This window comes from Molossus molossus, unplaced genomic scaffold (assembly GCF_014108415.1).
Source record: "Molossus molossus isolate mMolMol1 unplaced genomic scaffold, mMolMol1.p scaffold_m16_p_3, whole genome shotgun sequence".
NCBI lineage: Eukaryota > Metazoa > Chordata > Mammalia > Chiroptera > Molossidae > Molossus > Molossus molossus.
In genome coordinates, this window is record NW_023425366.1 from 118,904,148 (window position 1) to 118,929,719 (window position 25,572).

Consider the following 25,572-nt stretch of genomic DNA (forward strand, 5'->3'; position numbering starts at 1 on the left):
ATGAGGTCCCAGCAGCAAGATCCACCAACAGAACCAGCCAGCCCTCAGAACTGTGAGAGAGAAAACCAAATTGCTGTATTAAGCCTCTAAATTGTGGGATGGTTATTACGCAGCAGAAGATCATGGGAACACCTCTCCCCACTGACTCCACTTCTAGATGGATGGTAGCACGGAACTCCCACGAATGTGTCCATGAAAATATGTGTACAAAGGCTGCACACTAGAATGATGTTTATAACACTGGAAAAGTGCCAACAGACTAAGGGTTCATTGATAGGACAGTGGAGAAATAAAGTAAGGCATAAACATTGGATGAAATACCATATAGTTATTAGCAATAAACAAAATCCAAATGCCTCGTCCTGGATGAATCTCAGAAACCTTCTGAAAAACAGCTGCCTGGATTCATAATAATAATAATGATAATAAAAGTCAGTATCCTGAACGGCACATAAGAAGGCACAGGGGCTATTTTAGATTAAAAGAGACTAAAAATGACAGCTAGCCCTGGCTAGTTTGGCTCAGCGGTAGAGCATCGGCCTGCGGTCCAGAGAGACCCGGGTTCGGTTCCCGCTAAGGGCGTGTACCTCGGTTGCAGTTTGGCCCCGGCCCTGGTTGGGTTGTGTGGGTGGCTGCCACTCGATGTGACCCTTTCACGTCGATGTTTCTCTCTCTCTCTCTCTGTCCCTCCCACTCTATCTGAACAAAAAATGGAAAATGTCCTCGGGTGAGGATTAAAAAATAAATAAATAAATAAATAAATAAATAAATAAATAAATAAATATGACAGCTAAATGCAATATGTGATCCTTGATGGGATCCTGGATTTTTAGAAAAATCATTAAAGAAGGGCATTCTTGTAATAAACAGTAAAAAAGGTTATTGTATCTATAGCATTTTATCAATGTTCAATTTATCACATGTGATTATGGTATGTACTTATGTAGGAGAATATATGTACCTTCAGGAGATGCTGATTAAGAAGCTGGTCTAGTAAAGTATGTGCCCATGTGTGTAGCATAAGAGAGAGAAAAAGCAAATGTGGTAAAATATTTATAATTGTGAGCCTAGAGGGAGGCTATTCATTATATTATTCCTGCAATGTTTCTTTCTTTAGGTTAGAACATTTTTAAACCTATCGATTCCACTGATACATACAACATAGATGTATCTCAGAAGTATTATGCTAAGCTTATCAAAGAAGTTTATAGTACTGTATAGGCACAAAAGACCACATATTCTATTTGATTCCATTTAGGGAGCACTCTGTGACAGAAAGCAGATCAGTGATCACCAGAGGCTGGGGTGGGGAGAGAGGCTGATGCAGAGGGTCATGGGGAACTTTTGGGGAACTTTTGTGGTGATGAAAGTGTTGCTATATCTCTTTGAGGAAGACCACAGTTGCAGCTGCAGAGAGCTCTGTTCTGCCCACTCCTGTTCCTGACTCACTGCTGTTCGCTGTCACAGAACAAGTGGGTCAGGAAGCTGCACTATAGTCATGGCTTTTATTTTATATATTTATTTATTTATTTATTTATTTATTTATTTATTTAATCCTCACTAGAGGACATTTTTCCATTTTTTTGTTCAGATAGAGTGGGAGGGAGAGAGAGAGAAACATCAACGTGAAAGGGACACATCTAGTGGCTGCCACCCGCACGACCAACTAGGGCCGGGGACAAACTGCAACCAAGGTACATGCCCTTAGCGGGAACCGAACCTGGGTCTCTCTGGACTACAGGCCGACTCTCTAACAGCTGAGCCAAACCGGCCAGGGCTAGTCATGGCTTTTAAAGACACTGGAAAGGCCAGCCGTTGTGGCTCAGTCATTGAGCATTGACCCATGCACCAAGAGGTTGCTGGTTCGAATCCTGGTCAGGGAATATGCCCAGGTTGTGGGCCCGATCCCCATGGGGGGCATGCAGGAGTCGGCCAGTCAATGATCTCTCTCATTGATGCTTCTATCTCTCTTTCCCTCTCCCTTCCTCTCTTTTTAAAATCAATAAAGAAAAAAAATTTTTTAAATAAATAAATAAAGACACTGGAAAGACACACATGGAACCACAGGTAGAATTACTCTAACCAGCTGCAAATTTAATATCTTTGGAGAAGGTGTGTGCTGACTTAATCAGAGGCGTAAAGGAAAAGAATCTCAAAGTGAAAGGTGCAGTTCGGATGTGTACCAACACTCTGGGAATCACGACAAGAGAAACTCCTTGTGGGGAAGGTTCTAAGACTTGAGATGGTTTTCACCGAGGACCCACAGGTGACTCATTGACTGACACAGCCCTTCTGAGATTGTTAAACAAATTACTTCCACCAGTACTGAGCCAGGAGTCAAGGTTAAAGTCACCATAGCAGATGTTTAAATCAACCATTTTAATAAATTGACCATCGGTTGTTTTAAAAAACGTGTTCTATATCATGATTGTGGTGGCAGTTACATTACTGCACATCTCAAAAACTCATCAAATGAAACACTTAAAACTGATTAACTTTATTATATAAAAATTATTGCTTGTACTGGGCTGAATTGTGTCTCCAAAAAAGATAAGTCCAAGTCCTAACCTCCAGTCCCCAAGAATGTTACATTATTTAAAAATAGGGTCTTTGCAGATGTAAGTTAAAAGTCTCAAGATGACATCATCCTGGATTTAGGATGGGCCGTAAATCTAATGACTGGTGTCCTTATAAGAGAAAGTAGAGAGCAATATGAGACCCAGGGACTCAGAGAAGACCCTGAAGGGAAGGGAAAATGGAGGCAGAACTTGGAGTGATATGTCTACAAGCCAAGGAATGTCAGTGATCGCTGGCAGCACCAGACACTGGGAGAGAGGCATAGAATAGATTTCACCCTAGAAGCATCTATAAGGAACCAACCCTGCCCACATCTTAATTTTGTACTTCTGCCCTTCTGAACTATAAGACAACAAATGTTTGTTGTTTAGTAATTTGTTATAGCAGCTCTATAAAACAAGTACCTACCTCAATAAAGCTGTTTTTTTTTTTTTAAGTTGGGGAAAAACTTAGAAACATCAGGTTAAATGGATAAAGCAGGCTGCAGAACAATGTGTTCAGTGTGAAATGTTTTTTTTTGTTTTGTTTTGCTACGTGCCCCTAGCGGGAACCGAATCCGGGACTCTCTGGTCCACAGACCAATGCTTCAACTGCTGAGCCAAACTGACCAGGGCAGGGTGAAATGTTTTATAAAAAGGTTTTGTGGGGTACCCTGGCTGGTTTGGCTTAGCGATCACAACATTGGCCCTCAGACCAAAGGGTCGTGGGTTCAATTCCTGGTCCAGGGCATGTTCATCGGTTGCAGGTTTGATCCCCCACCTTGGTTGGGATCATGCGAGAGGCAGCCAATCGATGTATCTCTCTCACATTGATGTTTTTCTCTCTCTCTCCCTCCTTCGCTTCCACTCTAACTAAAAATCAGCGGAAAAAGAGCCTCAGGTGAGGATTTATAAAAAGGTTTTGTGTCCTGGCCGGTTTGGTTCAGCGGTTAGAGCGTCGGCCTGCGGTACAGAGAGACCGGGGTTCGGGTCCCACTAAGGGCTCGTAACTCGGTTGCAGTTTGTCCCCAGCCCTGGTTGGGTTGTGTGGGTGGCAACCACTCAATGTGTCTCTCTCACATCGATGTTTCTCTCTCTCTCTCCCCCTCCCACTCTACCTGAACAAAAAATGGAAAAATGTCCTCAGGTGAGGATAAAGAAAAAAGAAAGAAAGAAAAATGTCCTCAGGTGAGGATGAAAAAAAAAAGAAAAAGGTTTGGGCGGGGGAGCTTTTTGGTACCCCAGGTGGGACCCAATATATAAAGGTTTTAAATGCTCCCAACAATACTACTTATGGTTCACAGATTTCGTGTATGTTGTAAAAGCCTGGAGGCACCTCAGTCTGGAACATTGTTTCCCCTCTGGAGTGGGGGCGGGGGGGGGCAGGGGGGCATTCTGCTGGCCTCAGGATGCTCCACATATACTTCCCAAGGTTTGTGAGGTCCCTGAAGGCTTCAGAGGGAAGAGACCACAAGCTTGGACCACAGAGGCCCAGCAGGGGCCGGGAAGATGGGGAGAGCATTCCAGGCTGAGCATGGGCCTGGAGGCTCCAGGAAGCCAGCTTGTGTGGGTGCCAGCTAGAGAACATGTGACAGCTGGGTCGACATCGCCTCCCTTGTCTGGACATACCCCAGCCTCCCTAGAGCTTCTCTGGGGCCACTCTGTCCTTTCCCATCCATCTTCCTTCCTGGGATCAGCAGAAAGGCTGAGGGCCAGGTTCAAATGTCTGCAGAGTGACTGGGGCTGGGAACCAGGCAAGGGTCTACCATGTAGGCACAGGCCAATCACTTCACCTCACTGAGCTGGTTTCCTGTTCGAAGGGAACGACCTCATTAACCGCTGAGGATGAAATACATCATAATGTACATGGTGAGTCACCTCTTGTGGCCAGGCTGAGGATCACTAGCATGGCCTAAGTGCTTGTACTTCACCCTCATTTAATCCTCAAAACCCTATGAGCTAGGAGCTGTCACTCCCATTTTACAGATGGGGAAACTGAGGACTTCAGAAGCTAATCAGCTGAATGACACAGGCACGCACAGCTAAGTGGCCAAACTGGGATCTGGACTGAAGTTACATGATGTAGCACTGATGAGCCCAGCTCCTTTGCTGTACTGCCTTATTGGGTCATTTCCGGTTTATGGGTTGACACCCATCCCAGTTCCTGGGTGGACTGTGAACTTCTTGGGAGCCAGGCCTTGACCACTTCATCTCCAGGCAAGCCCAGCCCCCGCCTGGCAGGAGGAGGGCTCAGGGAAGGTGTGCTGAGTGTGGGTGAGTGTGGGTGGGGCCTATGGTGACTGGCATTTGGAGGGAGTCAGGTGGCAGCACCAAGGGGAAGCTGGGGTGTCTCTAGCCCTGCAAAGTCCACCAGGTTGTTCCCACAGGTGTCATGGGAGAACATGGCAGAACATGGAAGCCTCACTATGCAATGTAGCCCTCAGACCCTTTTGCAAAGAAATTGGCCCCTCTACTCTGTAGTGGCAGGAAAGCTGTCCCAGACCAAGGACCCAGGAGTCCTAGCCCCAAAAACACCCCTCTAGGAGTCCTTGCACCCATTTTCCCACAAATCGGTAGTCTCATCTCCCATATTCCTCTTAGTTTTTTAGGATCCAGCCAAATAGGCCCCTATTTCCCATGATTCGGGCATCCTGACCCCCAGCCAAAGGGGTACAGGACCCACTGGTACTGGCAGGTAAACTTCCACCCATCTTCACCTTCAACTATGTCATGTCAGTAGCCTAGCCTGAAGTCAGCTGTGGAGAGAGTATTTACACCACAGAAACTGGCAATGCAACAAATCCAGGCTTTCTTTTTCCTCAGCCAGCCTGTGCTAACTAGTCACCAGCAGGCCACTGCTCCCAGCCCTCCATTTGTTCCTGCTCACCAGGCGAGGAGTCCTCATCACAGGAACCCAGCGAGCCCTGGAAGTCAGGGGAGACTTGTGACAAGCCACAAAGCCATGGCTGGGCCATTGCCCACATGCCCAGACTGTATTGGGCTGGGCCCTGGAACCCAGCCCTGGATCCTCCAGTCTCCATTTCAAGGCCTCTGCCCTTAATGGATGGAACACAGTGTCCAGCTCTGCGCAGCTTGGGAACTGAAAGCCCTAAGCTGGGAGTCACACAGGCAAGTCACTTTAGCTGTCCTCCCCTGCAACACAGAAATCAGTATAAGAGCACATGCCCTAAAGTCACATTTCTACAGGTCACATTCAAGCTCTGTCCATGTGACCCCAAGTACGTTAGATCCTCCCTGAGCCTCAGCATCCTCATCTGTAAGATGGGGATAACAGTAGTTCCTGTTTCATTAGGATGTTATAAAAGTAAACAAGTTGTGACTATAAAAGAGCTGACTTAGAAGAGTGCTTAATATGTGTTAGATTTGTCATTATTATAATTGTTAATAATTTTCTAACCCAAACCACAATGAGATACCACCTCACACCTGGCAGAATGGCTATCATCAATAAATCAGTGAGTCCTGGATGGTGCGGCTCAGATGGTTAAGCTTCATCCCATGCACCAAGAGGTTGCCAGTCTGATTCCAGGTCAGGGCACATGCCCACGTTGCAGGCTTCATCCCCAGTGGGGGGTGTGCAGGAGGCAGCTGATTGATGTTTTTATCTCTCTCTCCCTCTCCCTTCCTCTTTCTCTAAAATCAATAAAAACATTTAAGCCCTGGCCAGTTTGGCTCAGCGGTTAGAGCGTCGGCCTGCGGTCCAGAGAGACCCGGGTTTGGTTCCCGCTAAGGGCACGGACCTCGGTTGCAGTTTGTCCACAGCCCTGGTTGGGTTGTGCAGGATCAGCCACTCAATGTGTCCCTTTCACATCGATGTTTCTCTCTCTCTGTCTCTTCCTCTCTCTCCCTCCCACTCTATCTGAACAAAAAATAGAAAAATGTCCTCAGGTGAGGATAAAAAAAACAACAACATTAAAAATATTTTTTAAATTAATCAATCAACAAAGAATAAGTTTTGACAGGGATGTGGAGCAAAGGGCACCCTCGTGCACTGTTGGTAAAATTATACATTGGAAAACAGTATGGAGGCTCCTCAAAAAATTAAAAATAGAACTGCCATATGACCCAGCAATTCCACCTCTGGGTATTTATCTGAAGAAATTCAGGACTCACTGATTTCTGTTTTAATCCTTATCCAAGGATATTTTTCTATTTATCTTCAGATAGAGTAAGAGGAAGAGAAAGGGAGAGAGAGAGAAAAACATCAACATGAAAGGGACACATCTACTGGTTGCCTCCCGCATGACCCCAATCAGGGCTGGGGATGAACCGCAACTGAGGTACGTGCCCTTGACCAGAATTGAACCTGGAACTCATTGGTCCTCGGGCTGATGGCACATAACCTCAGTTGCAGTTCGTCCCTGGACCTGGTCAGGGTCATGCGGGAGGCAACCAGTTGATGTGTCCCTCTCACGTTGATGTTTCTCTCTCTCTCCCTTTCTCTCCTTCTCCCTCCCACTCTATCTGAAGATAAATAGAAAACATCCTCGGGTGAGGATTTAAAAAAATGAGCCAAACGAGCCAGGGCCAAAACACTAATTTGAAAAGATATATGCACCCCCATATTCATTGCAGCATTATTTACAATAGCCAAGATATGGCTGTCTAACTGTCAACCGATAGGCAAACAGATAAGGAAGAGGTACATATATACAGTGGAATATTATTCAACCATAAAAAGAAAGAAATCCTGCCCTGGCTGGTTTGGCTAAGTGGTTAGAGAGTCGGCTTTCAGAGAGAGACAAATACCATACAATTTCACTTATATGTAGAATCTGTAAAACAAAATAAATGAACAAACAAATAAGAAACACATTCATAGATAAAGAGAACAAATTGATGGTTACCAGAAGGGAGGGGGATTGGGGATGGATGAAAAAGGTGAAAGGGATTAAGTACAAATTGTCAGTTATAAAAATAGTCATGCCTTGCCTGAGCGGCTCAGTTGAGAGTCCTCCCATGCACCAAAAATGTTGATGTGCCTGGTCAGGGCACATACCTGGGTTGCTGGTTGATCCCTGGGGTGTGTTAGAGAGATAGCTGATCAATGTTTCTCTTTCACATTAATGTTTCTCTCTCACTCTCCCTTCCTCTCTTTCTAAAATCAATAAAAACAAATTAGTAATGGGGATTTAAGTACAGCATAGGGAACATAGTCAATAATATTGTAACTACTATGAATAGTGCCAGATGGAAACTAGAATTATTGGGGTAAACACTTAGTAAGGTATATAAATGTCTAATGACTATGTTGTATACCTGAAACTAATATAATAGTGTATGTCACCCGGCTGGTGCGGCTCAGTGGTTAAACATGGACCCATGCACCAAGAGGTCACCAATTTGATTCCCAGTCAAGGCACATGCCCAGGCTGTGGGCCAAATCCTCAGTGAGGGGCGTGCAGGAGGCAGCCAATCGATGTTCTCGCTCCTCGATGTTTTTCTATCTCTCTCCCTCTCCCTTCCTCTCTCTAAAATTAATAAAGAAAGAAAAAAGGGGGGGGTAGTGTATGTCAATTACAATGGAAACATAAAGAAAATATATATAAACAAATGAAAATAATTTTCTATCCCATAGGGCAGTTGTGAGGGAAAATGAGCTGATATCCATGCTCAGCGCAGTCTGCACACAGTAGGTGCTCAATTAATGGTCCCTATTGTTTCTGATGGCAGCAGGGTCAGCCCCTCTGACCTGGGTTGAGGTGACTTTCCTTGGGCCCCTCCTTGCCATTCCGGTCACCAGGGGGCGCCCCAGCCCCGCCCACGGCACCGCCCCTCACCTGTGGACGGTGCACCTGGCACCGCCTCCGGAAAAAGGAATCGGAACCCAGGGATCTCGGCAGGAGCCGGGCAACGTTGGTGAGAGCCTAGGGGGCGCTGAGGACAGGGTCCCTTCAAGCTTCGGGCAGGACAGAGCCGGGCGAGTCGGTGTGGTTGGCTGCGGGTGGAGGCACCAGGCCAGACCCCTGGGGCCGGGAAGCATAGGATGCAGGCAGGAAAGAAGGCGGTGGCTGGGCTTCTGAAACCTAGAATAAGGGGTTCAGGGACTAGGGCTGTGTTGAAGTGATACATGCAGCTCCGCACAGGGAGAGGAAAGAAGGAGGGACTCACGGGGTCTCCAGAGCGAGGTGGGGCTGCAGGGACACGTCAGAGAGGCCCAGAGGCCAGCCTGAGGGCAGCTGGACTGGAACTGCTGGGACACCTGGGTCCTGCTAGTGGGGCTGGGCTTCCACACCTAAAGGGAGGGGAGTAAAGAAAGGTATAGGTGTGTGTGTTGGGGGTACCCAGAGGACTGGGAAGGCAGAAGTGTGCCAGGGAAGCCCCATGTGTCCCCGCCCTCTGGAGTCCCTGAACTACTAGGCCGTGGTTGGTCCTAGGGGAGTGCCACCAGGCTCCTGTCCCCAGGGGCAGGCCAGGGAGTAAACAGGAACCTGGACTGGCAAGGCAGCAGTGGCTGGCACAACCTGTTACCGCGCCCTGCCTGGCCCTGGGAAACTGGAGGGCTGGTGCCAACACTCCAGAGGGGACAGCTGAGTGTCTGGGCACCTGAGTTCTGAGGGGTGGGGAACAAAACACCTGGCTCCTGAGAAAATAGAACAGGGCCATGATACCTGGGAGGGCATCTGAGTCCCAAGGAGATAGAGACCTGGGCTTCTAGAAGAGGAGGGGACTGAATTGCTGGGGCTAAGGAGTCAGGACACCTAAGTTCCCAAGGCCCTGTATTCTTGTTTGTTTGTTTGTTTCTTCAGATAGTGCAGGAGAGAGAGAGGAAAGAAGAAGAGAGAGAGAAACATCGATGTGAGAGAGACACATCAACTGGCTGCCACCCACGCGACTCCAACCAGTGCCAGGGACAAACTGCAACCAAGGTACGTACAACGGGAACCGAACCCAGGTCCCTCTGGTCCGCGGGCCAATGCTCTAACCACTTAGCAAAACTGCCCAAGGCCCAAGGCCCTGGATTCTTGGAAGGGAAAGGGTCGGGACTTGTTCCTGAGCCCTTAGTCCTTCAGAACCTGAGTTCTGGGAAGTTTCCCAGATGGTGAGGGGCTAGGAGCCAGAATCTAGCTGGATTCTAGAAAGAGGGAGACAGGGACCATGGGCACTGGGACAAGGTTGTCTGGAGGCAGAGAATGTCTGCCAGAGGCAGAAAGCAGGGCAGCCCATTTTCTGCTTCTCTCTGCCTCGGTTTACCCTGGGGACATTAACTGAGCTGAGTGACCAAGACACAGATCATTAACCCTTCATGGCCCAGGGGGGCCCTGGCTGTAAGACTGGGAGGGCAAGTGGACAGGTGAAGAATTAAGGGAAGGCCAGATCTTGGAGGGGGGAGTTGTCAAACCCCAGGCTGCAGAGTAGAGTGTCCTGCAGCCATCTGTCTCACAGACCTCCCACCTGTCCCCATTGACACTGCAGGCACCATGAACTCCCCGGAAGGACCAAGCTTCCGGTCGGGGCTGCTCTCTGGAGGTGCCTCCCCGAGCTGTGATGAGGGCTTCTTCCCCTTCGTGCTGGAGCGGCGGGACTCATTCCTGGGAGGGGGCCCAGGGCCCCAGGAGCCCGAGGACCTGGCCCTGCAGCTGCAGCAGAAGGAGAAAGACCTGCTGTTGGCTGCTGAACTTGGCAAGATGCTTCTGGAGCGCAATGAGGAACTGCAGCGGCAGCTGGAGACGCTGAGCACCCAGCACTCTGAGCGTGAGGAAGTGAGCTGGCAGCGGGGTGGCAGGCAGGGTGCATGGGTGGGCAGATGGAGGACAGGTGAGCAGGGGGATGAAAGCCAGGCAGTGGGGTGCTTCTGGAATAATTCAGGGCTGGGCCCAGTCCCCCTGGCAGTGTTGTTTGGTGGTTAAGAACATGGGCTCTGAGGACAAGTCAAGACCTGGATTCAGACACCTGCCTGACTGTGTGACCCTGGGCAAGCTGCTGGCCCCTCTGAATCTTGGGTCCACCTCCTCAGCAGTATTGTGCAACCCAGCCAACAGTTACTGGCTCTAGGCTAACTAAGCACTTTCCATGCATCATCTCAGTCAATTCTCACTCAACCTTTGAGGTAGGAACAGTTCCTCCCTCTGCCCAGGCTCTGTTGTCAGCCGTACTGTCACATGGGGTCACATCTAGCCCGTAAATGCCCTGGACACCACTGACTCCTGAATTCATGTCATCAGCCTCAACCATTGCCCCAAGCCCAACCTGGGTAGCTTTCTGCCCCGCACCTCTCCAACAGGCCATCTCATGGGCATCTCAACATAAGTGGTATTCTTCATTATGACCCTATCACCCACGGTCCCCATCCCAGCTGCCCACCTCAGGACCAGACCCTGAGCATCTCTACACCTGTAAGCCCTATTGATTCTTCTTCTAAACCAGATTCTGAGGCTACCTACTTATCATTTCTGCAGCCTGCAGTCTGGTCACAGCCTCTATCATCTCTGCCCCAGACACTGCAGTCACCTCTTCACTGGTCCCCAGCTTCTACGCTTGCTTCCTGGAGTGCATTGTCTTTGGAGCAGCCAGAGAGATCTTCAAAAATTATAAATCAAATCATTCCAGTTCTTGCTCAGAATCTCCCAATGGTTCTTCATCACATTTAGAATGAAACCAAAACCAAAACTCTTCACCAGAGCTTAAAAGTCCCCATGGGTGGCTTCCCCAACCTCAGCTCACCTCACCATGCCTCTTACTGGGAGACGTCTTTTCAGTTCCTTGAGTAACCTAAGTTCTCTCAGGGCCCTTGCACTTATTGTTCCTCGCATTTAGCCTTCTTCCTTCTTGCTTTCAATTCAGACATCACTTCCTTCTGAGGGATCTGCCCCACCCTGCTCTTCCTCACTTTCCAGGGTTTCTTTACAGCCCTTACTGTCCCTCCAAAACTACCTAGTTAGTTCCAACATGTGTCTATTTGCATAAGCCCTCTGGACTCGAAGCTGTTTGAGGCAGGGAACTTTGTGGTCTCACTTAGTGCTGACAGCTAGACCCCAGAACAGAAGCTCAGGAAATACTGGATGAGTGGATGCATGGGACATGGTGATATTAAGCATGCAGCAGCAGAATAAAGCAGCAGCAGAACTGGGCACCAGCCAGGACAATTGGAACCCAGTTGGGCTTACTCTAGAGATGTGTTGCCCCCACAGTATTTGGTTAAAAGTTTGGCTGCCTGGTTTGGGATCCCTGCTCCACTAATTCATTGTGTGTCCTTGGGCAAGGCATTTCATCTCTCTGAGCCCATTTCCTCTTCTGTAAAGTGAGGATGTTAATGATTCTAACTCTAGTGGATTAAGTGAAATAGTACAGGTAAAGCACTAGCACAGGACCTGACAGGAGGACTGCCTGTAACTGTAGCGCTATGGTTAGCATCACCTTCCAGCTTTGAGAATCTGAAGACAGTGGGGGCCTATTTGCCTGCTTCCCAAGCTGGGTATCTGGGCGTGCCAGGCTTGTCCTCCCACTAGTTGGACAGGTTTTGGGGAGGGCAGGAAGAGGCATGGGGCCCGGATGGGGCTTACCAGGGTTAATTAGAGGGAGCTGGCTTGGAGGAGCTAGGGGAGAGGGGTTGAGCAGAGGCTGGGCAAAAACTGAACCATCAGAGCTCCTAGTTGCGTGAGGCCATGGGTCGAGGCTTAAATTCTGCCAGACTCAGGCGCCAGAAACGGCGCCTGCGACATCGGGTCCAGAAGCCCAGGCAGCAGCCAGAGGTGAGTGGGCATCACGGAGCCCCACCCCATGGTGAGGGGTCAGCCCTCCTGTCAGGCCTGGAAATTTCTCTCTACTATGCCCCCTGCTCTCCTTTTCACTGAGTCTCTGCATTTTGCTCTCTGCCTGCTTCCTCCCTGTTTCTTGCTTTCATGCCTATCTCAGACTCTCTGAAACTCTCTTGAGGTCTGTTTCTCATCTGGGTCTCTGTATCTGTTCCAGTCTCATCTCTCCCTCTCTGCCTCTGACTCTCTATCCTGGCCCCCACAGTGGCTGCAGCAGCAGAACCATGAGCTCCGCCGGGGCCTGGCAGCACGGGGAGCTGAGTGGGAGGCCAGGGCTGTGGAGCTGGAGGGGGATGTGGAGGCCCTGCGAGCCCAGCTTGGGGAACAACGCTCAGAGCAGCAGGACAGCGGACGAGAGCGTGCACAGGCCCTCAGTGAACTCAGCGAGCAGAACCTACGGCTCAGCCAGCAATTGGCCCAGGTGGGACAGCCTTGACCCACCCTGATTCCTGGGCCCCAGGTTGGGAGTGGGTACCCTGGGATTGGTGTTGAAGCTTACGCCAGCTGAGGGCTCCACTGCCTTCCCCCAACACTACCACCAGGCCTCCCAGACTGAGCAGGAGCTTCAGAAGGAACTGGATGGCCTTCGGGGGCAGTACCAGGCCCAGGCCCTGGCTAGGGCAGAGCTGAGGACACGACTGGAAAGTCTGCAGGGGGAGGTGAGTGCTGGCTAGAGCTGGGGGCCTGTTGAACCAGGAAGGCAGGGCTGGGGCTATCTGGAGCTAGTCCAGCACCCCCCTCCAGCTCTGAGGCCTTTCCCCAGAACCAGATGCTGCAGAGTCGCAGGCAGGACCTGGAGGCCCAGATCCGAGGCCTGCGTGAGGAGGTGGAGAAGGGCCAGGGCAGGCTACAGGCAACCCATGAGGAGCTGTTGCTACTGCGGCGAGAGAGGCGGGAGCACAGCTTGGAGGTGACCAGTGGGATTGGGGTGTGTGGGTGCATCCAGCTGGGGCCTTGGCCACTGCCTCAGGTCTTCCTGGGTAGTGAGGCCAGAGCCGGGTCACTGGTAGCCCCAGCAACTGGGCCACAAGAGCATAGCATTAGCCCAAGGGCAAGTGGGAGCCATGGAAGAGTATTAAGCATGAGTGGTACACTCTTAGAATGCATCGGAACCAAGCAGCTGGGAGGTCAGGAAGAAGCTGGAGCTAGAACTCAGGCCAGAGATGATGGGGACCTGGACCAGGTCTGAGGCAGTAGAGATGGAAAAAAGAGAATGAAAGGCAGTGCTTTGGGGTCAAATTTTCTAGGTTCTTATTCCAGCATCTCTTCTTATATTGTAGAATGCCCAGCCTCAGTTTCCCAATCTGTGGGATGGGATAATAATAGTATAGAGCTTTGTTGAGGGTGTGAGGCACTGAGCACAGCGCTGGCTCAGAAGGAAGGCTCAATAAATGCTGGATGATAGCAATTAGTGAAAGAGTTAGAAGGCTGGCCGGAGACAGGGCTGGGCACTCTGAGAAGTTACCTGATGGGGTGCTGCTGGAGGGAGGGTAATGAAAGACTTCAAAGCCACGGTGCCCATCCGTGCCCTGCTTTATAGGCAAGTAAATTGGTGTAGGCTAAGAGGAAGTGCGCAGCTCAAGGCCGCTCAACGATCCAGGAGTTGGGGAGCAGGCACCTGCAGCTGGGGTGCACAGACCCCTGGGGCTACCTGGCCCTCCACGGTGCGCCGGCGCCCCCTGTGGGCACGGAATGCCCACAGTGGGTGCACCTGGCTGACTGCGCATGCTTGTCTGTCTGCCCACGCTTGTCTATCTGTGCGTGCACAGCTAGAATGTGCACGCTCCGAGGCCAGAGAAGCGTTGATCACACTCCGCAGGCTGCAGCGGAGAGTCTCAGAGCTGGAGGAGGAGTCACGTCTGCAGGATGGTGACACATCAGGGGCCTCGCTGCAATCAGAGCTTGCCCACAGCCTTGACAGTGACCAGGACCAGAATGCAGATGGACACAGGGATGCCCAGGTGAGCTGGAGGTCCATCAGCCATCCAGGAGGGCTGCAGACTCCATCCCCCTTCCTTTTCCTGCAAGTTTCAACACCTCACTGACTAATTCCTTTGTTGAATAGACCGCTCTGTCCACGAAGACCCAGGAGGCACCTAGTCAGCAGCCTTTGCTCCAGGAGGAGAGCCTGGAGCCTCCCCAAAAGAAATCATCCCTGAGTTCAGGGGAGATAATGGAGGAGAAGGAGATGGAAGTGGTCCGGCTGCAGAATGAGGTGGGAAGGGGGACATAGTGCTGGATGCAGAACCCTTCTCAATGTCAGTTTCTTTTTCCCATTTACAACTCCGAACCTTTTTCCATGACTCCCCCTCTATCTGAATAATCCTTCATCCCAACAAACTTGCAGTCATGCTTCAGGAGCCAGCCTGTATGCCACCTCCTCCAGGATGACTTCCTGGACCGGATTCCCCCCTTAGTCCCACCTCCCAATGCTTCTCCATGCACCTTTCCTACAGGCTTAGCCCCTCACCAGCCTGGGGGCTCAGAAGATTCATCTCCAGCGAAAGGCCACAGCTTGTGCTGTGGTTTGTAGACCAGGCAAGGGAAGGGTGGTGGGAGAGCTAAAGCCTGGGCTGCCAGGAAGAGCAAGGGCTTGGAAACCCACAGGCCAACTTGCCTCTCTACCCACTTCCCTACCCGCAGGTCGAACTGCAGCGGGTAGAGCTACAGTCCCTGCGGGAGGAGCTGCAAAGACAGAAGGAGTTGCAGGAGCAGGAGGACCCCGAGGAGGCCCTAAGCAGCGCCCTCTCAGACAGGGAAAAGGCTGTGAACAAGTGAGCCTGCCTCTACCACCATCCACTACCTCCCCAGCAGGACTAAAGGCCCCCAGGGCACTCTGAGCATTCTAGGCCTCACTGGTGACATGGATCATAGTTACCAGCACTCCAATCCAGGGACCCTCTGACCTCCTTGGTTTCCGTGTTAGGGACCCCACTCCCGCCAGGGTCCAGAAGACCCCGTCCCCCTGCTCACTGAGGCCCCAGTGCCCTCTAACCAGCTCTCTGCCTGGCACTTGCAGGGCCCTAGAACTGTCCCTGGAGCTCAGCCGAGTCTCTCTGGAGCGGGACTCCCTCTCCCGGGAGTTGCTTCGCACCATCCGCCAGAAGGTGGCGCTGACGCAAGAGCTGGAGGCCTGGCAGGTAAAGGACGAGGCCTGAGGGGCGGGGTCTGTGTGCTGACCTGCTTCTTTTTTTTTTTTTTTTAGTGTTCATAAAAATTTTAATGAAATACAATTTCATCTCCTTTTGTACCTCTTTGCAAATGTAATACAAGGCAGAGTTTTATAATCTTTTAATAACTTGTGTAATATCTGTGGTATTGGAGTATCTCAAAGGTGGAATTCTTTTAAATTATAAAGGATTTTGAGTGCTTGAAATAATTTTCACTCATTGGAGTAGCTTTAGTTGCAAAACTACCCTTCTGGAAGGAGGTTTTTTGGAAAAGTAGCCTTTCCTCTGAGCATAGCACACACCAAGTCCACAAACAGAAAGCACGAAGGCCACAGCTACCACAGTCGCTATGATGCCACTTAGGTCGAGATCATCTACTTGCATACACTTCCCAGGGCACCTGTGATATCCAACAGAATTATGGGCTTCGCAGTAATACTCTGGCTGTCCAGTTCTGAAACAGTGTTAAATTGTTGCTATTCATAGTTTTATCCTTTTGGAAAATTTCAGGAAGGAAGGAGGGAGGGAGGAAAAGAGGGAGGGAGGTAGAAATACAAAAAAGACAGTAAAGAAGACTGAAAAGAAGGTAGAAAGGCAAAAAGATAAGGAAGACAGAAAGCCGCTGACCTGCTTCTTTTGCCCTGCTGACCTTTCACCCTGCTGACCTCCCACCCACAGGATGACATGCAAGTGGTGATAGGGCAGCAACTACGCTCCCAACGCCAGAAGGAGCTGAGCGTGGCTGGGTCCTCTCCGAGTCGTCCAGCGTCCCGCTTCTCGCTGCGCCGGGGCCCTGGGCCTGCTGGTGGCTTCTTCAGCAACCTCTTCCGAAAAACCTGAGGGCCATCGAAGGGACCTGCCCTTGCCTTCTCTGGCTCACTTTCCTCTTCTGGCCAATGGAGTGACAGGGCCCGATTGTCTTCCAAAGAGAACTGGTACCCTCCCAAGCCAGGGAGGCTGGGCAGGGGCTCATTGAGAGCAGGCCCCAGCTTTGAGGGTCAGGGGCCCCAGGTCGGTGGTGGGGGCAGGTGGGGCAGAGCTATCTATTTTTTTGAATCTACATAGGTCTTTTATTTTTTTTTTTTTATCCTCACCCTAGGACATTTTTCCATTTTTTGTTCAGAGAGAGTGGGAGGGAGAGAGAGGAAGAGAGAGAAACATCAACATGAAAGGGATACATTGAATGGCCACCTCCCGCACAACCCAACCAGGGCCAGGGACAAACTACAACTGAGGTACATGCCCTTAGTAGGAACCGAACCCAGGTCTCTCTGGACCGCAGGCCAACGCTCTAACCGCTGAGCCAAACCGGCCAAGGCTCTACATAGGTCTTTTCTAAGCACTAGGGCACTAGACCCCCCAGGCCCCGTCATACTCTGGGAAGGGGTGGGGGTGGTTATTTATGTATCAAGATCAGAGTAATATATAAATCATTACACGGACTTAGTCTCCATTCTTGGGGGAAAAAAAGCGCATGGCAGAAAAGCCTGAAATTTTATTTGTAAAAAGAAAACAGTCCAGACCTCTGGAATTGGGGGGCGGGGGTTGTGGGAGGTCAGAAGGACAGGGAGAAGGCGCGGTAGCCCAGATTGGTGAATACATCCACCCGGCAGCTGTTGCCTGCAGCTGTCAGCACCTGGAGGCAAGAGAGGGGTGAATGACCTACCCACACCCCTGGCCTCCCAGGGCCCCCACAGCTCCTTGCAGGACCCACCTTGCACTCAGGTGCTGATGGCTGCTGGTTGAGACTGAGGCTAAGCAGTCCTGGGGAGGAGCCAGGCACCTGGGCCTTAAGCTCCCCACTCAGCTGCCACTGGTTGACACAGGGGCCCTGGCCAGCTGACAGAATCTGTAGAGAGCAGGGACAGGATTTAAGAGTTGGGGCTGGAGAAGGGAACCAGGCAAGGGTAGCAAAATCAAGACAGAGAGCCTCACCAGGTCCTGGTAGAAGGTGACATGCTTCTGTGGTGCCCACATGGGGAAGATAGTGGTGGGTGTGGAGGATCGGAGGTGCCAGAGGGTGAGTGCTGGGCCCCCTCCACAGACCTGGGCAGAAAGTTGGGGGTCCCCAGCTGCCATAAGCCATGGGCCCTCAGCTGGTAAGGCCCAAAGCTTCCACCCCATCTTGCACTTTGCCTGACTCACCATCCAGTCTGAGTCAGTTGCCAAACATCCGATCCAGCGCCCATTATGGGGCCTCGAGCACTCCTGGGAGGGAGGAGGGAAAGAGAAAAGGATGTGAAGATGCAGGAGATGTCCAGGGATAAGGAGGTCAGGGTGTGGGGCATGCCCTCACCTCATGCTTGTAGACCTCAATTGTCTGGACCTCCTTGGCCATGCGCAGGTCTGTGGGGGAAGAACCATGATAGGTACACTACTCACCCCAGCCTCCTTCGCCACCATCTTTCTCTCCTACCGGACACTCCCTTACCCCAAAGCCGCACAGCGCCATCTTCGCCACCTGACAGCACCTCGGGGTTCCGATCCCTCAGTGCCAGGCAATGGATGTAGTCTGTGTGGCCCCGGAGAGCCCGCTGCAGGGAGAAGGCAGTGTCAAAATGAGATCCAGAAAGAATGCCTACCCCTGCTGTCCAGCTCCAGGGCCCTCTCACCGTGAAGGTCCCTGTCTCTAGGTCCATCGTATGCAACTGACAATCTCCGCCTGCCAAAATGAGGGAATTCTCCTGCAGAGGAAGGCAGGGTGGGGTCAGAAGTCGATGTCAAATTAGGACAGGGACTGGGGAAGGATTAGGTTGGGCCCAAAACAGGGCAGGATAGAGTCCTGGTCACAAAGGGCTCAGACCTTGGGGACGAGAAGCAAAGCATTGATCTCAGGCACTTCCAGGCTGGTTCTGGGGGAGGGAAAGCAGGGTCAGCTCTTGTGAGGCAGCACTTGCACCCCCACGTGCCCTCTGCCCATGTGGCCCTGGCTTACCTATATGGGGGCTGACGACACCATAGCTCTTTACAGCCCTTCGTGGAAGAAAACACTGAGTGACCTCAAAGGCTCTTTCTGGGGCTGGGCACCCCAGCACCCTGCCCCTCAGCTCCACACTCCTTACCTTCTTGAGGATCTCTGCCCAAAGCCAGGCCTTCACCTCCCCGTCCCCAGCACTGAACAGATGTCGATCAGTGGAGACCATACTGTAGACAGGCCCATCATGGGCTAAATGGAAATGCAGAACCTTAGTGACCCTGTCCTACTCCCTTCGTCCACCCTAGGGTTCCCTAAGCCAAGCTCAATGGCTGCACCCACCTTGGAAGGTCACTATAGGCTTCTTACTTTCCTCTTTGGCCTCCGAGCTCAAAGCAGCAGACAAGCTGCAGAGAAAGGGGAGAGGGTGTCTGAGTCAGAAGTAGGGGGCATCAATCCTGGAAAGTCCAAATGCCAGAGCCAATGGGTGTTGGGGAGCAGAGGCAAAGGTACCTGAAGATGGCTATTTGCCCACAATTGTTGCCCGATGCCAGGAACTTCCCGCAGGGTGAAAAACTCTGGGAGAAAATGGTCATGTGCAGCCGCTGCAGGGCCTGAAACACTTCCATCTGTGGGAAGAGGCTGGATGAAAGCTGTCTGGGAACTCCGATCCACAGACTCCTTCCTGGTTCACCTGTCACCAGTTCAGCCACTGCCCATACTTCTCAGACCTCCTTTGAGGCCCACCAAGCAAGCACCTGCCCATACAGTCCCATGGGTAGCTCCAAGAAGAGGGTGAGGAAGGAAGGGGAGAGTTGATGAGAGATGCCTTAGTGTGCCTAGTAGGACCTTGAGCAAGCACCCAGCCTCTTCTCCAAGTTTCCTAACTGTTAAATGGAGCACACAGGAGATTCCGTCACGATTGTTATGAGCTGTTGTATATAAAGAGCTTCGCACTGGGCTGCCTCATTGAAAGAGCATAAAAAGTGGCTCTATTGCTCCAATAAAAACATACTACTCTCAATCCCTACCCTCCGATTTTCATGTTACGTCCACGAGGTTTTTCGGGGTTACTTTTTCGCCCGTGGGTCAGAGTCTGAGTCCTACCAACAGCCCACGCAAACAGGGTTCAGGGCAGGACTCCTAGCCCGCCCCTCCTTAGCCGGACATAGACTACAAACCCCAGAAGGCACCGCGCACCACGCCCGCCTCACCTGACCCAGAGGCGCGGTGTGCGGCACAGCTCGCTCCATCTCGAGAACTACACGTCCCAGAGTGCTCCGCGCGCGACGCAGCCTCACGAGTCCAGACGTGCGCCTGAGTGGCTCACTTTCGCTGCGTCCCACCGGTCCACTACCGCCAGGCTCGGCCGGAAGGCGGTCGGCGTGTAACACCAGAGCCCCAGGAGCTGAGGTGAACGCCGTGAAGGCCCACCCCCGCCCCTACCCCCGACACTAAGTGGCTCCCAGCGCAGCCCCGCTACGCAGGACCCTAACCCCGCCGAGCTGACCCGCCTTCTAGCGGCGTGCCACCCGTCTTCCGCGCTGCGCGGGATCTCGCTGCTGCGCGCGCCTAAAGCCACACCTCTCGCGTGTGGCCACGCCTTCGGAGCTCCGCCCCTGTCGCCCGGATCCCACCCCTCTGCCCGCAGGACCCTGAACCCCAATGATCCTACAGCAGCCTCCGGAGCGAGACCCCCCGAGTCGGGCCCAGCGCGACCCGCGGGCTGCCTCGGGGGCTCCTCGAGGCCTGGACGCGAGGTGTGTGGGGGGACCCAGGGTGGGCCTAGCAAAGGGGCACAGGAGCTTTGGTTGGAGGCTCAGGGCTTGTCTGCAGGATGACACATGGTGGGGTAAATCAGCAGGACTTGGGTATGAACTGAGACAGGTTTGGAGACTTCCAACTCAGGCCCCCGGATGCCCCAAAAGAGTGAGGGTGACTTAGGCATCAGTTGAGAGATACGGGCTAGGGGGTTCCTGGCTGACACTCCAGGCTCAGGCTGGCAGATTTTGGGGATGAGGCCAAGAGGGTGGGGTGCACTGGCTCTCTTTTTTTCTCAGCTCCCCTCTCCGAGGAGCTTTGCCCATGAGCACCAAGCGGCGCCTGGAGGAGGAGCAGTGAGTTTGGGGGCAGGGAGGGACTCCCAACAAGACTTCTGTCATCTCAGGTCCCCATCAGCCTGCCTCCCCTCTAAATATCCCAGCGTGCCTCCCTACTGGTCTCTCCCCAGGGAGCCCCTGTGCAAGCAGTTCCTGTCTGAGGAGAATATGGCCACCCACTTCTCTCAACTCAGCCTGCATAATGACCACCCTTACTGCAGCACCCCCCTGACTTTCTCCCCAGCTTTGCCCCCACTCAGGTAGGCACCAGCCACTATTCACTGACTGCTCTTCTGGAGGATCACACACAGTCCTGGGAGCCAACCTCCAGGCCCTGCCTCATCATGCTATTTTTAACTTCTAGCCAACCTCTGTTTTTTCTCCTCTTGGCTCCTTAGAAGGTGAAGGCAGTTCAGGAACCCCTAGGGACCTGAACCTGGTGGGAGGTGGCTCTGCCAGGCCAGCCTCAGCCCTATGCCTTGACTGTCATTTCCTCTTCCAGGAGCCCTTGCTCTCAGCTGCTTCTCTGGCGATACCCTGGAAACCTGATCCCTGAAGCGCTGAGGCTGCTGAGGCTGGGGGACACCCCTGCCTCCCACTACCCTGCAACACCAGCTGGGGAAATAATGGAGCTCTGAGTGCTGGTGGGCGGCATACCTGCTCACCCTCTTTCTCCCCCCACAACAGGGGAGACCAACACCCCATGAAGGGACTATCTGCCCTGCTTTTCCTCCAGACCAGGCCTTTGAGCACCAAGACCTTCCCCTAACAGAGGAGGACACAGCCTGGGGTAGGAAGCACAGTAGCAATGGAAAGGGAGGCATTTTCCTGTATCCCCCAGAAAAACTGAATAAAGATTGCTGAACAGATGATGCTGAACAGATGACAGTCTGGAACCTGGGGCCTCTGGGAAGAGAGGGCAGGGCTGGGGCACTAGATTCTAGGGTTTCTCTTCAAGATCTTCCCTGGAAAACGGTCAGGGCTGGCCAGGTCCTGGCAGGCTAGGCTCAGGCATTGAGAATGTGTGAGTCAGAGCCTCACCCCCGCCCCCGCGGCTGACTCACTCCTCCCTCCAGCTCTGGGAAGTCAGACTGGGGAATCATGCCACTCTCCAATCCATTTAAAGTTAAAGATTCTTTTATTAATAAATTCTCCCGCCCCTCAAAACTTTCTACCCAAAATAAATATCTCCCCCCCTTTGAGGGTTGGTGGGGGCAGTGTCTCAGGGCCAGCCCTCCTAGAGGGCCAGCCCCCTAGTGTTAGGAACAGGTCCCTAAACCGCCAGGCTGAGACCCCAGTGCTGGAATTTAGCATATCTGAGTGGGTGGGACCTGGTGTTCTGTCTGTCCCTCACTTTATCTTCACCCCTCAGCCATGGGGATAGAGGACCCTTGTGCAAATGTTGCAGTTCCTAGTGTCAGTCATCTGGTATGAGCCAGCTTGGGTCTCCTTTTCTGTCCTGGAGCCAGAGACAGGGCAGTCAGATACTTTGGAAGGCTCCTCTGAAGCCTGGATCCAGGCCTCAGAGAAGTGATTCACCTGTCCCCCATCCCTGCACATCCCTGTGACAGGGACAGCCTGGCTCTGGCTGTGTCTGGGAGGCAGGGGCTGGCTCCAGAATGAATGAATGAAGAGTGGGCACGGCCTCCAGCTGACCAGGGACGCTCATTGTCACTGGATCAGCGCCACTCCAGGACAGCCCTCCCCGCCGGTCTCCTCAATGGGGGCTGCAAGACAAGAAAAGGGGGTCATCAAGAGCTGGGGAGATGTTGAAAAGTGATGGGTTCGGGTGGGCCAGAGCACACTTACTGGTAAACTTCTCTCTCCTGCGGCATCGCCTCCAGACCAGGAAGCCGGAAAGCAGCCCCAGCACAAGGGCCAGGCTCAGGGCGCCCCCCAAGATGGGCCACAGCAGCCCAAAGGAGGCTGAAGGGGCCCCAGCGCCTGTGGGCAGAACTCAAAATCAGACCTCACCCCTCTCTGGATCAGCCCCGCCTCCTAAATCCAAACCTCATCTTTCCCCTTCTGTCCTCCCCACCCCCACCCCCGATCTGAGCCCCTTACCCACTTGCCTCCCATGTTAATTCCCCAGATCTGAAGCCACCTGCTCCCCTCTCTACCCCAGCAACTCCCACATTCTGGGGTCCACTCGCCTCTGGCCCCACCCCCCAACTCACAGCCTGGGCAGAAGTCACTATGCGGTCGCGCTGGACACGACGCGCAGTCCATGCACTTGTCGAGGTCCGTGCTCCAGGAGCTGCCGCGAGAGCAGGGAGTGGTGCCTAGGGAAGGGGGTCAGAGGCTGGGGGCGGGGCACAGCTATTCTGGGGGCTGAGGTCAGGGTCCGCCAGCTCGTATAACGTGAGTCACTGGTGCCCTCCTCCCCCATTCCTCACAGGTGACCGCAGGGCCCGACGGGGATACAGTGGGGGGAAGGGGGCATAGCGCGGGAGGCTGGGGGGGGTCAGGTCCCCACAACACCAACACCCCCCCCACCCCCCCACCCCCGCCACCGCCGCCACCGCCGCCGACTAGTGATTCATTCCTGGGCACCGGGCCCGACCCCGGTCCCTCCCCCCCCTCTCCCCCCCGCATAGCTAGGCACTGAAGTCACCGGATGGAAGGGGCACCCCGCATGGTATGGGGGACACAGACCCCCGTGCCTCTCGATACCCCACCCGGACTCCGGTCACTGGGGCTGGGCAGATCCGGTATTGAACAGGCTGGGGGGCCTGCCCCCTCGCTGGACCAGACATCCGCTATCAAACTTTCTCCACTCACGAATCCAAGTTAAACAGGCGGGAAACTGAGGCTGGGACCGGGATGAAGCTCAGAGCGAGACGGGACCTCCCCTGGCCAGGGAGCGCGGTGTCTGGAAACTACCTGACCTGCGATTCCATGAACCCTCAGTTCTGCCCCCTCCTCTAGACTCCAGAGCCGGCTCCCGGATCACCGGCCCGGGGTTCCCTGGCGCTCACGCCCTCCCGTCCAGCCCCAGTCTGGCGCCCGGCGTACCTGACACTGGTTCCCCGGCCGCGGCGCACAGCAGGGCCAGCCCGAGTCCCAGCACAAGCAGCCGCAGCAGAGGGCGCAGCAGAGGGCTAAGGGCCATAGTGCGCCTCCCGCGTCCCCGGCGGTCTGAGACCGCCGCCAGTCGCCGGGACAGACGACCTCAACCGGGTCCCCGCCCCCGCCTTCCGGGGCGGACCCTTTGCCTCGGCCGGCCCAGCGGCCTGCCCCGGGACACCCCGCCCCGCCCGGCCCGCTAAATTCGGTCATTAGCTCTGCAAATGCAGAGACCTTGCAGGGACGCAGACTTGGCTGCCCTCTCGGTGCTCAGGTCCGGGAAGTGTCTGTGTGTCCGGGGGGGATCAGACACAAACCGCCCATCGCAGCTTTCTTAAGGACACCGGAGGTATAATTAAAACATAAAAATAATGATAATGTGTCCTTTCATTTCTACCTTAGTACATAGGTACGTAGTTGTTGTCACCATTTTGCAGAGTATGAAACTGAGGCTCGGGAAGGTGATGGAGCTGAAACCAAAGTTCCATTTGGCTCCACGCTCTGCGCCCTGACTCACTGCGGACCCCGACGTCAGCCGTTGATGTCCCCTCACCGAGCCAGATGCGGGCCCAGCAGCCCCAGTCTAAAGCGCCCAAGATTGAAGAGATTGGGATTCGCGCGCTCTCAGAGGTCCGGACTGGGGTCTCTGCCCCTCCCCGGGGCGGTGGTCCAGTGACGTCACTGCCTCTTTAAGACCCTACCTCCGCCCCATCCCCACACTCGCGGCTCCTACGAATCTCTGCGGAGTCCTTCCTTCTCAGGTGAGCCTGGGGGCAGTGTGCGTGTTGGGGAGAAAGAGGTGGATGCCTCGAGAAACGGAGTGTTTGTTGGGAGCCAGCAGCCTGGAGAACCTGGACTGATCTGGCGAGTCCCCGGCGTGGGGCAGATCAGGTCCTTCTGCGGCTCCAAAAGAGCTAAACTCCACTCCTCACCTCCCTTGGGACAAAGGCACCGAAACCCGGGTGCCCCTCCCCCACCTGCGCTGCTCTCTGAGTTGGTGGCCCCTCCCCCTCACCTGCGGGAGCAGACCCTAGGCGGGCGCCGCCATTAACTCTACCCCGCGCGCGGCTCCCAGGCTGGTGGGGGACCGAGGACACCCACCTTCGTTCTATTCTGAAGGGAAATAGGGATCGGAACGGGAAGGGGCGCTCTTGGACCCAGTCGAGCTCGTAGTGTGTGGAAAGGGAATGGGGTCGAGGTCAGGAGAAAAGCGCAAAGTGCCTAGGCTGGGGTGGCCCCGGCTTTAACTCGCCAGACGCCAGGAGTGGTAGATGGCACTGGGACAAAAGAGGTCTGGCCCACCCCTTCCGATCTCCCCGAGGTCTTCAGCTCAGGCCCAGCTGGTGCAAATGAAAAGTGAGTGGAGAGCTCTGGCCGGTTTGGCTCAGCGGTTGGAGCTTCGGCCTGGGGACCAATGAGTCCTGGTTCCATTCCGGTCAAGGGCACAAACCTCGGTTGTGATTGTCCCTGGTCTGGTGGGTCGGGTGGGGCAGGAGGCAAACAGTCAATGTGTCTCTCACACTGATGTTTCTCTCTCTGTCTCTCCCTTCCTCCCACTCTGTCTGAAGATAAATAGAAAAATATCCTGGGGTGAGGAATTAAAAAAAAAAGAAAAGAAAAGAAAAGGGCACCTACCTCAGTTGCGGTTCTGGGGGACCCTGGTCAAGGTCGTGCCAGAGGAAGCCAGTCGATGTCTCACATTGATGTTTCTCTCCCTCTCCCTCTCCCTCTCTCTGAAGATAATGGAAAAATATCCTCGGGTGAGGATTAAAAAAAATAAAAGGAAAAGTGAGTGGAGAGTCTGCCCTCTGGTCACACTGCTGGGCTGGTGACAGGTTTAGGTCCAAGCCCTTGCACAGAACCTTTGGGCAATGGAGAGCCACAACAGGAACCTGATCAGAACTGATCCCAGTGAAGACCTCCAATGGGAAGTGGGATGTGAGAGGAGGCTGCTGTAGAGCAGTTAGTTCACTGGATCGACCCCAAGGATTT

At 53.3% G+C, this 25,572-nt stretch overlaps 4 protein-coding genes and 1 pseudogene across 5 annotated transcripts; 3 read left to right on the forward strand and 2 right to left on the reverse strand.

The window, feature by feature from the left end:
• Window positions 1–1,783: 1,783 nt before the first annotated feature.
• Window positions 1,784–2,369, forward strand: LOC118642147 (annotated as a pseudogene).
• A 7,628-nt stretch (window positions 2,370–9,997) lies between these two features.
• On the forward strand, window positions 9,998–16,524 carry BICDL2 (BICD family like cargo adaptor 2). The gene is made up of 9 exons (XM_036280269.1): window positions 9,998–10,279; window positions 12,537–12,752; window positions 12,874–12,990; window positions 13,095–13,241; window positions 14,101–14,292; window positions 14,397–14,546; window positions 14,975–15,105; window positions 15,351–15,471; window positions 16,180–16,524. The coding sequence occupies exons 1-9, from the start codon at window positions 9,998–10,000 to the stop codon at window positions 16,339–16,341; spliced, it is 1,518 nt and encodes a 505-aa protein (XP_036136162.1). The 3' UTR covers window positions 16,342–16,524.
• Window positions 16,525–17,024: 500 nt separating this feature from the next.
• THOC6 (THO complex 6) lies at window positions 17,025–19,841 on the reverse strand. The gene is made up of 13 exons (XM_036279240.1): window positions 19,630–19,841; window positions 18,929–19,044; window positions 18,758–18,822; window positions 18,564–18,667; window positions 18,437–18,474; window positions 18,305–18,353; window positions 18,114–18,185; window positions 17,933–18,035; window positions 17,798–17,847; window positions 17,647–17,709; window positions 17,437–17,547; window positions 17,216–17,350; window positions 17,025–17,137 (listed from the first exon to the last, which is right to left on the reverse strand). Exons 1-13 carry the CDS (start codon window positions 19,666–19,668, stop codon window positions 17,057–17,059), a joined length of 1,026 nt encoding a protein of 341 aa, XP_036135133.1. The 5' UTR covers window positions 19,669–19,841; the 3' UTR covers window positions 17,025–17,056.
• Window positions 19,842–20,075: 234 nt separating this feature from the next.
• Window positions 20,076–21,378, forward strand: HCFC1R1 (host cell factor C1 regulator 1). 2 transcript variants are annotated; one of them, XM_036279241.1, is made up of 4 exons: window positions 20,076–20,175; window positions 20,476–20,532; window positions 20,646–20,774; window positions 21,017–21,378. In XM_036279241.1, the coding sequence occupies exons 1-4, from the start codon at window positions 20,081–20,083 to the stop codon at window positions 21,150–21,152; spliced, it is 417 nt and encodes a 138-aa protein (XP_036135134.1). In that variant the 5' UTR covers window positions 20,076–20,080; the 3' UTR covers window positions 21,153–21,378. The 2 variants fall into 2 exon arrangements, with proteins under 2 accessions (XP_036135134.1, XP_036135135.1); XM_036279242.1 differs by lacking the exon at window positions 20,476–20,532.
• Window positions 21,379–21,675: 297 nt separating this feature from the next.
• TNFRSF12A (TNF receptor superfamily member 12A) lies at window positions 21,676–23,635 on the reverse strand. Its single transcript, XM_036280491.1, has 4 exons — window positions 23,530–23,635; window positions 22,692–22,796; window positions 22,324–22,458; window positions 21,676–22,241 (listed from the first exon to the last, which is right to left on the reverse strand). Exons 1-4 carry the CDS (start codon window positions 23,624–23,626, stop codon window positions 22,186–22,188), a joined length of 393 nt encoding a protein of 130 aa, XP_036136384.1. The 5' UTR covers window positions 23,627–23,635; the 3' UTR covers window positions 21,676–22,185.
• Between the last annotated feature and the right edge of the window lie 1,937 nt (window positions 23,636–25,572).

What these genes read in the sequence shown, in the direction of transcription:
- BICDL2 (XM_036280269.1), top strand. Translation starts at nt 9,998, where the DNA reads ATGAACTCCCCGGAAGGACCAAGCTTCCGGTCGGGGCTGCTCTCTGGA. An exon ending in TGGAAAGTCTGCAGGGGGAG is followed by an intron (nt 12,991 to 13,094) that starts GTGAGTGCTGGC and finishes GCCTTTCCCCAG; the next exon opens with AACCAGATGCTGCAGAGTCG. An exon ending in ATGGACACAGGGATGCCCAG is followed by an intron (nt 14,293 to 14,396) that starts GTGAGCTGGAGG and finishes TTTGTTGAATAG; the next exon opens with ACCGCTCTGTCCACGAAGAC.
- THOC6 (XM_036279240.1), bottom strand. Translation starts at nt 19,668, where the DNA reads ATGGAGCGAGCTGTGCCGCACACCGCGCCTCTGGGTCAG. An exon ending in TGGCGCTGTGCGGCTTTGGG is followed by an intron (nt 17,848 to 17,932) that starts GTAAGGGAGTGT and finishes CTTCCCCCACAG; the next exon opens with ACCTGCGCATGGCCAAGGAG. An exon ending in TTGAGGTCTACAAGCATGAG is followed by an intron (nt 17,710 to 17,797) that starts GTGAGGGCATGC and finishes CCTCCCTCCCAG; the next exon opens with GAGTGCTCGAGGCCCCATAA.
- HCFC1R1 (XM_036279241.1), top strand. Translation starts at nt 20,081, where the DNA reads ATGATCCTACAGCAGCCTCCGGAGCGAGACCCCCCGAGTCGGGCCCAG. An exon ending in CGGCGCCTGGAGGAGGAGCA is followed by an intron (nt 20,533 to 20,645) that starts GTGAGTTTGGGG and finishes GTCTCTCCCCAG; the next exon opens with GGAGCCCCTGTGCAAGCAGT. An exon ending in CCAGCTTTGCCCCCACTCAG is followed by an intron (nt 20,775 to 21,016) that starts GTAGGCACCAGC and finishes TTCCTCTTCCAG; the next exon opens with GAGCCCTTGCTCTCAGCTGC.
- TNFRSF12A (XM_036280491.1), bottom strand. Translation starts at nt 23,626, where the DNA reads ATGGCCCTTAGCCCTCTGCTGCGCCCTCTGCTGCGGCTGCTTGTGCTG. An exon ending in GGCCGGGGAACCAGTGTCAG is followed by an intron (nt 22,797 to 23,529) that starts GTACGCCGGGCG and finishes CCCCTTCCCTAG; the next exon opens with GCACCACTCCCTGCTCTCGC. An exon ending in TAGTGACTTCTGCCCAGGCT is followed by an intron (nt 22,459 to 22,691) that starts GTGAGTTGGGGG and finishes TTCTGCCCACAG; the next exon opens with GCGCTGGGGCCCCTTCAGCC.